The sequence below is a fragment of the Hemiscyllium ocellatum genome, chromosome 3 (assembly GCF_020745735.1).
Source record: "Hemiscyllium ocellatum isolate sHemOce1 chromosome 3, sHemOce1.pat.X.cur, whole genome shotgun sequence".
Lineage (NCBI taxonomy): Eukaryota > Metazoa > Chordata > Chondrichthyes > Orectolobiformes > Hemiscylliidae > Hemiscyllium > Hemiscyllium ocellatum.
The window spans coordinates 141,915,828-141,928,188 of NC_083403.1; the positions used below are offsets into that span (position 1 = coordinate 141,915,828).

Consider the following 12,361-nt stretch of genomic DNA (forward strand, 5'->3'; position numbering starts at 1 on the left):
CTTATAGCACAAACCCTCATATCCCGGCAATATCTTTGTAAACCTTTTCTGAACCCTTTAAAATTTCACAACATTCTTCCTACAGTAGGGAGACCAGAGTTGAATGCAGTAGTCCAAAAGTGGCCTAACAATGTCCTGTACAGCTGCAACATGACATTGCAACTCTTATACTCAACACAGTGATCAATAAAGACAAGTGAACTGAACGCCTTCTTCACTATCCTTTTTGCAACTCTACCTTCAAGGAATTATGAACCTGCACTCCAAAGTCTCTTTGTTCAGCAACACTCCACAGGGCCTGTAGAAGTCCTGCCCTGATTTGCCTTTCCAAAATGCAGCACCTTGCATTTATCGAAATTAAGCCCATCTGCCATTCCTCAGCCCATTGGCCCAACTGACCAAGGTCCTGGTGTACTCTGAGGTAGCCTTCTTCACTGCCCACTCCACCCTCAATACATCTTCATGAGGAAAGGGCATGGGGATAGAACTACGTGGACAGCTTGTTTCAAAGAGCCAGCACAGGCAGGACTGACTGACTGACTGATCTCCTCCTGGGAAACTAGATTATTCACATTGAGCTTTGAGTCTAATGAGATTGCTATATCTTGTTTAGTTGCATCTTTACATAATTCAGCACGATCTATCATGCATGCCTCATTGTTATGTTACTGACAGACAGTATTTAATTGAATGTTGTTGCTGATAAACTTTCCATTACTTTCATTTCTATGGGCAATACACTTACATTTGTGTACATCAAATGTCATCGAACATTATTCACTCTGAATTCCCACAGCTTTTTGCTTAATGAATCAACTTTCACATTTAATTTTCTCAAATGCCTTTTGGAAGCCTAAGGTGCATTTCTTAGTTAATGAACACTCGTGATGTCTTGCATTGCAAATCATATCAGCCTTGTTTATAGGGTAAACCATGCCTTGAAGAAATGTAATGGTACATCGCTCAGTTTGCTGCAAATAGTGATCAATGTTATCTCCTTTTTCATTCTCAAATCATGCCTGTTTGGAGCTATTCAAACTTTTACATTAATAATAGAAAATGAGGAAACCACTACTCTTGAAAGTAATAATTTAGGGTCCTTTTGCTGAATATTTAAAAATATCTTTCAAAATGTATGATTTTCAAACATAACCCACAGTGATTCATGCTCAGGATCATAACCAGGCTATTGCAAGGGATGCTCTATGATGAGCTGAACAATCTCTTGTTGAATGTTCATGTTTAGTACACAACAAATCAGTACAGGTCTTTGATCCATTATTGGACCAACACTGTCATGAAGTCAAGAAGTGGGGTGGGTGTTGCCCTGATGGATCCCAAGCTGAGTATTTGTGAGCAGGTTATGATGAGTAACTGATATACCTTACATTACTTTGCTGATGACTGAGAGGTGATTGATATGACAGCAATTGGCTGCTTTTTGTGGACACACCAACCTTGGGCGACATTCCACATTGGCTAAGGACTGGAATCAGTGATGCTGGGGACCTCAGGACATAGCCAAAATAGACCATCCATTCAGCACTTCTGGCTGAAGATTGTTGCAAATGTTTTAGCTTTGTGTTTTGCAGTGATCTGCTGGCTCCCCTTTGTTGAGAATGGGGATATTTGTGGGAATTTCTCTTGTTATTTGTTGACCCTTCATGACTGGATTTAGCAGAACTGCAGCGCCTAGGTCTGATTTGTTGTTTGTGGAATCATTTAGCTCTGTCTATCACTTGCTGCGTATGCTGTTTGGAACCTGGTCAGTCCTGTGTAATAGCTTCATCAGGTTGACACCTCATATGGCTGGCACTGCCCCTGGTTCCTGCACTCTCGACTGAACCATGGTTGACCTTGTTTGATGGTAATGTTGATGGTACCATGGTTTGATGGTAATGTTGAAATGGGGATGTACTGAGTTACGAGGTTACAGGTTGTAGTTGAATACAGTTCTGCTACTGATGGTTCACAGTGCCTCATGGTTAGCCAATTTTGAGTTACTAAATCTGTTCAACATTTGTCCTTATTAACACAGTAGTAATACCATGTAACCTAATGGAGGGTCTCATCAATGTCGAAAAGTGTGGCACTGGAAAAGCACAGCAGGGCAGGCAGCATCCAGCAGCAGGAGAGTCGATGTTTCAGGCATAAGCCCTTTGGCAATTTTTATACCATAGATGCATCACAGTTTATTATGGTAACTGCTCTGCCCAAGACTGCAAGACATTACACAGAGTTGTGAACGCATTACAGTCCATCGCAAAAACCAGCTTTCCTGTCATTGACTCTGTCCATAGTTCCCACTGCCTCGGGAAAGCAGCCAACATAATCAAAGACCCCTCCCACCCCAGTCATACTCTCTACCACCCTCTTCTATTGGGTACAAGGTGGAAAAGTTTGAACATTACATACCAACAGATTCAAGAACAGCTTCTTCCCCGCTGTTATCAGATTTCTGAACGGACCTCCTATATGTTAGAGTTGTTCTTTCTCTGCACCTTCTCTGTAGCTTTAACACTACATTCTGCATTCTGATGTATTACCCTGATATACTTATGTAAGATCACAGATCAGCCATAATCTCATTGAATGGTGGAAGCAGTTCAAGGTCCAAAAAGATTTATTCCTCCTCCTTTGTTCATAGATGCCCACAATTGGCTACAATTCTACAGTTCAGTCAAACCAGTGTTAAGATTTACTGTACCACAACCTCTTCATTTTTATACTTGGTGGACTCAAGATTAGCATCAATAAAGGACTAGTTAGATAACAGGAAGGAAAAAAATAGAGATAAATAGACCTTTTTGAGCTGACAAGCTGAAACTCATGAAATGTCACAGTAATCAGTGCTGGGACTTCAACTGTTTACAGTTTGTATAAATAACATGGAGAAAGGGACTACACATATGCTAATTATGACATCAAAGTAGGTAAGTTGTCAAGAGGAGGTCAAAAGTCTGCAAAGAGATAAAAGCAAAACATTGGCAGATGGGGTATAATGTGAAGAAACATGAAATTGTCCATTTTGGCAGGAAGAATATAGAAGTACTGTCCTATTTAAATGGAGAGATATTGCAGAGCCCAGTGTACAGAGGTGGTGAATAAATCACAAGACGTTACTATTCAGGTCCAGCAAGTGATGAAGAAGGTGAATGAAATGTTTCTGTTTATTCCAGATTTTTTTTATAATTCAAATTCCACCATCTACCATGACAGTGATTCGAACCTGAGTAACATTACTTGGGTCTCTGGATTAACAGTCTGGTGATAACACACTGATCTTCACCTCCCCTGTTGTTATTGAGGTCTATAGCAAGCAATAATCCACAATAACAGGCATTGTACCACTTCCTCATGAGAATCACCTAGAACTGTTTGAAAATGGCAACAACTTGCTCCCAGTATCAAGAACATCCTCACTGGACTTCCCACTCAATTCTTCCAGACTCCTTGCCTTAGTTTGTTCAAGTCCCAATAAGATTCTACTCATAAAGTTAATTTTTAGGGTCTATAATTTAATTGAAATGCAAGCTCCTTGTCAATGTTTATGGGGTTTCCAAAGTGAATCAAGGGATGCAAAGAAAACATTCAATAAGAAGTGGTTTACAAAGGGATATTAATTGCAGTTTGCTATAAAATGTGTGAGTAACGTTACAACTTGTCTTTTTTTTATTCTGACTGTGTTCTGATTGCATTTTGTAGCTGAGTCAGAGGAGAATTTATCATGTGCCATAACTTTGACTTCAGTTAATCAAATCCTGGATTTTAATTACTCATGATCTAATGCTCATCATTTTCCTTTCATAGTCAGTTAAATGGAAATATTAAGACAAGCCAGACTGATTTTAATCCCTCTTTGTTCATTTACAGACTTTCCGATGGCCTATTGCCAGCAACATTGATGGAAACGAGATGTTGGAGATTCAAGTTTACAACTACAGCAAAGTCTTCACAAATAGGTGAGGCATTGCAATCTATTCTGGGCATTAATTCACAGGGATTGCCATTGACCAGAACTCTCTCGTTTTTGTTCAGGAGAAACCAATTAGCAGACATGCAGCAGGCTGGATTCTCAAGTATCTTAGTTCAGAATCCAAAATATTTGCAGAATGCATTAAATGCTTCGTTGTTGTTTCATTCAATCACTTCGACAGTATAATAGTAATTGGTAACTCTGAACCTGCTTATGGATCATGGAAACACAAAATGATTTTTATTTATTCGCTCACGGGAACGAACATCATTGCCTTGGTCAGCCTAGATGCTCTTGAGAAGATGGAGGAGAATTGCCACCTGGAACTGCTAAAGTCCATGATCTGTAGGGGCACTAGGGAGCTGGTAGGAGGGAACTTACAGGAATTTGGCCCATAACAGTGAAGGAATAGAAATACAGTTCAGAACATGGATGGTGTGTGGTATGGAGGAGAACCTGGATGAATAGCTGGTGGTTTTCCCATGCACCTGTTGCCCTGTCTTTCTAGGAGCAGACTTTGCAGGTTTGGAAGGTTGACTCAGGAGGGTTAACTCATTACTGCAGTTCAATGGCTCTAATGCAATGAAGGGTACGTCAGCTTCCAAGAGAGCAATTGTGTTAGGGGATTCTGTAGTCAGACGTACAGACAGACGTTTCTGTGGCCAGCAGAGAAAAAGCAGAATGGTGTGTTGTTTCCCTGGTGCTAGGATCAAGGATGTCTCAGAGAGGGTGCAGAATGTTCTCACGGGGGAGAGGGGCCAGCAGGAGGTCATTGTCCACATTGGAACCAACGACATTGGAGGGGAAAAGGTTGAGACTCTGAATGGAGATTACAAAGAGTTAGGCAGAAATTTAAAAAGGAGGTCCTGAAGAGTAGTAATATCTGGATTATTCCCAATGCCACGAGCTAGTGAGGGCAGGAATAGGAGGATAGAGCAGATGAATGCATGGCTGAGGAGTTGGTGTATGGGAGAAGGATTCACATTTTTGGACGGCTTGCACCTAAATTGGAAGGGGACTAATATATTGGCAGGGAAATTTGCTAGAACTGCTCGGGAGGATTTAAACTAGTAAGGTGGGGGGGTGGTAAGGTGGGACCCAGGTAGATAGTGAGGAAAGAGATCGATCTGAGATGGGTACATCTGAGAACAGAATTGAGTCAAACAGTCAGGGCAGGTAGGGACAAGGTAGGACTAATAAATTAAACTGCATTTATTTCAATGCAAGGGGCTGAACAAGGAAGCAGATGAACTCAGGGCATGGTTAGGAACATGGGACTGGGATATCATAGCAATTACAGAAACATGGCTCAGGAATGGGCAGGACTGGCAGCTTAATGTTCCAGGATACAAATGCTACAGGAAGGATAGAAAGGGAGACAAGAGAGGAGGGGGAGTGGTATTTTTGATAAGGGATAGCATTACAGCTGTGCTGGGGGAGGATATTCCCGGAAATACATCCATAGAAGTTATTTGGATGGAACTGAGAAATAAGAAAGGGATGATCACCTTATTGGGATTGTATTATAGACCCCCCAATAGTCAGAGGGAAATTGAGAAACAAACTTGTAAGGAGATCTCAGCTATCTGCAAGAATAATAGGGTAGTTATGGTAGGGGACTTTAACTTTCCAAACATCGACTGGGACTGCCATAGTGTTAAAGGTTTAGATGGAGAGGAATTTGTTAAGTGTGCACAAGACAACTTTCTGATTCAGTATGTGCATGTACCTACTAGAGAAGGTGCAAAACTTGACCTACTCTTGGGAAATAAGGCAGGGCAGGTGACTGAGGTGTCAATGGGGAGCACTTTGGGGCCAGCGACCATAATTCTATTTGTTCTAAAATAGTGATGGAAAAGGATAGACCAGATCTAAAAGTTGAAATTCTAAATTGGAGAAAGGCCAATTTTGACGGTATTAGGCAAGAACTTTTGAAAGCTGATTGGGGACAGATGTTCGCAGGTAAAGGGACGGCTGAAAAATGGGAAGCCTTCAGACATGAGATAACAAGAATCCAGAGAAAGTATATTCCTGTCAGGGTGAAAGGAAAGGCTGGTAGGTATAGGGAATGCTGGATGACTAAAAAAATTGAGGGTTTGGTTAAGAAAAAGAAGGAAGCATATGTCAGGTATAGACAGGATAGATCGAGTAAATCCTCAGAAGAGTATAAAGAAAGTAGGAGTATACTTAAGAGGGAAATCAGGAGGGCAAAATGGGGACATGAGATAGCTTTGGCAAATAGAATTAAAGAGAATCCAAAGGGTTTTTACAAATATATTAAGGACAAAAGGGTAACCAGGGACAGAATAGGGCCCTTCAAAGATCAGCAAGGCGGCCTTTGTGTGGAACCACAGGAAATGGGGGAGATACTAAATGAATATTTTGCATCAGTATTTACTGTGGAAAAGGACATGAAAGATATAGACTGTAGGGAAATAGATGGTGACATCTTGCAAAATGTCCAGATTATAGAGGAGGAAGTGCTGGATGTCTTGAAACGGTTAAAAGTGGATAACTCCCCAGGACCTGATCAGATGTACCCGAGAACTCTGTGGGAAGCTAGAGAAGTGATTTCTGGGCCTCTTGCTGAGATATTTGTGTCATCGATAATCACAGATGAGGTGCCAGAAGACTGGAGGTCGGCAAACGTGGTGCCACTGTTTAAGAAGGGTGGTAAGGACAAGCCAGGGAACTATAGACCGGTGAGCCTGACAGTGGTAGGCAAGTTGTTGGAGGGAATCCTGAGGTCTAGGATGTGCATGTATTTGGAAAGGCATGGACTGATTCAGGGTAGTCAACATGGCTTTGTGCGTGGGATATCATGTCTCCCAAACTTGATTGAGTTTTTTTAAGAAGTCATAAAGAAGATTGATGAGGGCAGAGCAGTAAATGTGATCTATATGGATTTCAGAAAGGCGTTGGACAAGGTTCCCACGGGAGACTGATTAGAAAGGTTAGATCTCATGGAATACAGGGAGAACTAGCCATTTGGATACAGAACTGGCTCAAAGGTAGCAGAGAGGGTGGTGGCGGAGGGTTGTTTTTCAGGCTGGAGGCCTGTGACCAGTGGAGTGCCACAAGGATCGATGCTGGGCCCTCTACTTTTTGTCATTTACATAAATGATTTGGATGCGAGCATAAGAGGTACAGTTAGTAATTTTTCAGATGACACCAAAATTGGAGGTGTAGTGGACAGTGAAGAGGGTTACCTCAGATTACAACAGAATCTGGACCAGATGGGCCAATGGGCTGAGAAGTGGCAGATGGAGTTTAATTCAGATAAATGCAAGGTGCTGCATTTTGGGAAAGCAAATCTTAGCAGGACTTATGCACTTAATGGTAAGGTCCTAGGGAGTGTTGCTGAACAAAGAGACCTTGGAGTGCAGGTTCATAGCTCCTTGAAAGTGGAGTCGCAGGTAGATAGGATAGTGAAGAAGGCATTTGATATGCTTTCCTTTATTGGTCAGAGTATTGAGTACAGGAGTTGGGAGGTCATTACAGGACATTGGTTAGGCCACTGTTGGAATATTGCATACAATTCTGGTCTCCTTCCTATCGGAAAGATGTTGTGAAACTTGAAAGGGTTCAGCAAAGATTTACAAGGATGTTGCCAGGGTTGGAGGATCTGAGCTACAAGGAGAGGCTGAACAGGCTGGGGCTGTTTTCCCTGGAGCGTCGGAGGCTGAGGGGTGACCTTATAGAGGTTTACAAAATTATGAGGTGCATGGATAGGATAAACAGACAAAGTCTTTTCCCTGGGGTTGGGGAGTCCAGAACTAGAAGGCATAGGTTTAGGATGAGAGGGGAAAGATATAAAAGAGACGTAAGGGGCAACTTTTTCACACAGAGGGTGATACGTGTACGGAATGAGCTGCCAGAGGATGTGGTGGAGGCTGGTACAATTGCAACATTTAAGAAGCATTTGGATGGGTATATGAATAGGAAGGGTTTGGAGGGATATGGGCTGGGTGCTGGCAGGTGGGACTAGATTGGGTTGGGATATCTAGTCAGCATGGACGGATTGGACGAAGGGTCTGTTTCCATGCTGTACATCTCTATGACTCTATCTTGTCAATGATACAGCTGCTGCCACTGTGTGTCAGCGCAGTAGGGATGGTGAGGAGGTGCCAGTGTGGAATTGGGGTGGACAAGGTTAAAAGTCACACAACACCAGATTATAGGCCAACAGGTTTATTTGGAAGTACAAGTTTTCGGATGATTGCTCTTTCATCAGGTAGCTAGTGCAGCAGGATCATAAGACACATAATTTATAATATCATACAACTGATCTGATATATTGAACAAACCTGGATTGCTGTTAACTCTTTCACCTTTGTGAATGGGTTGCATGTTTTGATTCATTAATATGTAAATCCCAGAACGTCTTTTAAGTCGCATTCTTGAGATAACTTAAGGTTTCATAAAAAAAATTGACATCTCAGCTCAGACAATGCACTAAAGGTGTGAGGTTAGAGTCTGTCTATGTCCCAATCTTGAGTCAGACTATTTTCACATGGATTGACTGCCTGCAGATTGTGTGCTTTTTGAGCAAAATACAATGTATCTTTCAATACAATTCTGCACCCATAGATTTCTATATATTTGTGCATTCATGTGAGGGGGAGAGAGAGAGGTGTGTGTGTGTGTGTGTGTGTGTGTGTGTGTGTGTGTGTGTGTGTGTGTGTGTGTGTGTGTGTGTGTGTGTGTGTGTGTGTGTGTGTGTGTGTGTGTCCCCACATGTGTATGCTTGTGCTTGTGTGCTTGCATGGTAGAGTGTGTGCATATAAGCCTGTGAGATGGTGTGCACCTGGGTGTGAGTGTAGGGAGGCAGGTGGGGATGTGCATGTGTGTCTGAAAGACAGCGTGTGCATGAGAGGGAGCCTGCATGAGTGTGTGAGTATGTAAGAGCATGTATGTGTATGTGTGCTTATGTGTGACAGTGTATAGTGTAATGGGATCATCTGTAATGCTGTAGAGAGTGGGTGTTAAAGGTGGTTTATGAGGTGCTTATCAAGCCAGCTACTTTGTTCTGGGTGGTGTCAATTTTCTTGAGAGTTGGTGGAGTTGCATTCATTCATGCCAGTTCTGTGCTCAGAGTACTAAAGATGGAAATTTAATACTTTACATTTCAAAGCCACAGATATCTTGAACCCTGACAGATTGGCTTTCCCTATTATAGTGTTCATCCTGTCCAGCCTCAGAGAGATAACACGAGGACTGCTTATTAACAAGTTTGTAATTTGGAAGAAGAACACAAGATTTTAAAATGCTGACATCAGACCCCTTCTTTATGCCAGTAACACAAGAACTAAAGCAGTCACATAGCATCCTGTGTTAACATAGAGATTATTCGGGCAATACCCCTGTTTAGCTGTCACCTAGTGTTCTCCTGTTTGTGCATCTCTTTCCCAAAGAAGGATGTCATTTGTAACCGCGGAGGGAGTTAGGGCGTGTTGCAAGGAGACAATGTGTGTTTCTTCTGTACATTCTCAAAGATGGCTTTCTGCTGGTAATGTTGATCATAATCAAAGTGCAATATGAGCTGTTCACCCTGGAAACAGTATTGTCTTTGGGTTTCTTTTGTGCACACAGTAAATTCACTACCAAAACTACCTTCACCTCAAATATTTGATTAAGAAAGCGAATGCAATGTTGTCACTTATCTCAAGAGGGCTGGAATATAAAAGCACCGTTGTGCTACTGAGACTTTATCAAGCTCTGGTGAGGCCCCATTTGGAGTACTGTGTCCAGGTTTAGTCCCCACACCTCAGGAAGGACATACCGGCACTGGAGCGTGTCTAGCGGAGATTCACACGGATGATCCCTGGAATGGTAGGTCTAACATATGAGGAACGGCTGAGGATCCTAGGATTGTATTCATTGGCGTTTAGAAGATTAAGGGGAGACTTAATAGAGACGTACAAGATAATACATGGCTTGGAAAGGGTGGACGCTAGGAAGTTGTTTCCATTAGGCGAGGAGACTAGGACCTGTGGACACAGCCTTAAAATTAGAGGGGGTAAATTCAGAACAGAAATGCGGAGACATTTCTTCAGCCAGAGAGTGATGGGCCTGTGGAATTCATTGCCACAGAGTGCAGTGGAGGCCAGGACGCTAAATGTCTTCAAGGCAGAAATCGATAGATTCTTGTTGTCTCAAGGAATTAAGGGCTACGGGGAGAATGCGGGTCAGTGGAGTTGAAATGCCCATCAGCCATGATTGAATGGCGGAGTGGACTCGATGGGCCGAATGGCCTTACTTCCACTCCTATGTCTTATGATCTTATGGTCTTATTTACCTGAAACAAATATCAGTGTGAGTAATTTTGTAATTAAGAAGAAAATTGAAAGTAACAATGCTGATAACTTCCTAATCTTACAACCACTGGATAAGGAGGAGAGATGGAAGCCATTCTGTCCATTGAGTCTCAGCTGAGAAAGGGTACTAGGCTTTATTACCTCAATTTCACCTGTGGCACCTGACAGGAAACTTCATGGGGTCTGGAGTTAATGCTAGCAGCTCACAGGACAACTTCATCCCCAAATGTATATCTATTTGTCACCATTTCTGGTGGGTTTGCCAGTCAGTGGGACAGAACACAGGAATGGTACTGGTGCTGCCTAAGACACTGGCTGGAAGGTACAATTCCATAAGTATGACTATTACAGAGTGTTGTTTAACTAACCTGTGGGCCAACTCTCCCCATGTTAGCCCAGACACTGTGACATTAATGTAGCCCTGGAGTTTTACAGCACAGAAAGAGGCTCTTCAGCCCATCATGTCCGCATCAGTTAAGTATCTATCTATTCCAAAGTTATTTTCCAGCACGTGTTCTGTAGTCTTGTATGCTATGGTGTTTCAGCTGCTCAACTAAATACTTAGAGTCATAGAGTCATAGAGATGTACAACATGGAAACAGACCCTTCGGTCCAACCCATCCATACCGACTAGATATCCCAACTCAATCTAGTCCCACCTGCCAGCACCCGACCTAAATCCCTCCAAACCCTTCCTATTCATATAGCCATCAAGATGCCTCTTAAATGTTGCAATTGTACCAGCTTCCACCACTTCTTCTGGCAGCTCATTCCATACATATACCACCCTCTGTGTGAAAAAGTTGCCCCTTAGGTCTCTTTTATATCTTTCCCAAAATGCAGCACCTCGCATTTATCTGAATTAAACTCCATTTGCCACTTCTCAGCCCATTGGTCCATCTGATCAAGAACCTGTTGTAATTTGAAGTAACCGTCTTCGTTGTCCACTACACCTCCAATTTTGGTGTCATCTGCAAACTTACTAACTGTACCTCTTATGCTTGCATCCAAATTATTTAAATAAATGATGGAAAGTAGAGGACCCAGCACCGATCCTTGTGGCACTCCACTGGTCACAGGCCTCCAGTCTGAAAAACAACCCTCCACCACCACCACGACCCTCTGTCTTCTATCTTTGAGCCAGTTCTATATCCAAATGGCTAGTTTCCCCATATTCCATGAGATCTAACCTTGCTAATCAGTCTCCCGTGGGAACCTTGTCAAACTCCATACTGAAGTCCATATAGATCACATCTACTGCTCTGCCCTCATCAATCCTCTTTGTTACTTCTTCAAAAAACTCAATCAAGTTTGTGAGACATGATTTCCCATGCACAAAGCTATGTTAACTATCCCTAATCAGTCCTTGCCTTTCCAAACAGCTTATCCCTCAGGATTCCTTCCAACAACTTGCCCACCACTGACATCAGGCTCACCGATCTATAGTTCCCTGGCTTGTCCTTACCGCCCTTCTTAAACAGTGGCACCATGTTAGCCAACCGTCAGTTTTCCAGCATCTCACCTGTGACTAGCGATGATACAAATACCTCAGCAAGAGGCCCAGCAATCACTTCTCTAGCTTCCCACAGAGTTCTCAGGTACACCTGATCAGGTCCTGGGGATTTATCCACCTTTACCCGTTTCAAGACATCGAGCACTTCCTCCTCTGTAATATAGACTTCTTCGATGTCTTCAGGGGTCCTACTGTTCTTAACCACTGAGCTCCAGTTAATCACAACCTTCTGGGTGAAAAATTATTTTCGCAAATCCCCTCTATTGATCCTAACCTTAAAATTGTACTGTTTGGTTATTAACACCTCTACTAGAGGAAGACTTTCTTCTTATCTAACTTATCTATGCCCCTCATCCACATCCCTCAGGTTCCCCTGAGCCTTCTGCGCTCTGAAAAAACAATAAAAATTGAATAACGAGTACGATTTTGAATGGTCCACAGGGCTGGGTTTGCAACTTTCTTTTCCTGTACTGAGATTAATGCTGAGCGGTCCGTCTAGTTGCATTCATAAAGGGAACATTGTTATTAACATCATTGCACAGTTTCATGTTATTT

The 12,361-nt window shown here is 42.5% G+C and overlaps 1 protein-coding gene across 5 annotated transcripts in view; it reads left to right on the forward strand.

Moving 5' to 3' along the window:
- Positions 1–12,361, forward strand: part of otofa (otoferlin a) — a 446,338-nt gene that overhangs the window by 134,908 nt on the left and 299,069 nt on the right. For all 5 annotated transcript variants that reach the window (XM_060853972.1, XM_060853981.1, XM_060854001.1 and 2 more), the window contains exon 3: positions 3,874–3,962. In XM_060853972.1, the coding sequence (XP_060709955.1) occupies positions 3,874–3,962 (89 nt within the window). The remainder of the gene's footprint in view (positions 1–3,873; positions 3,963–12,361) is intronic.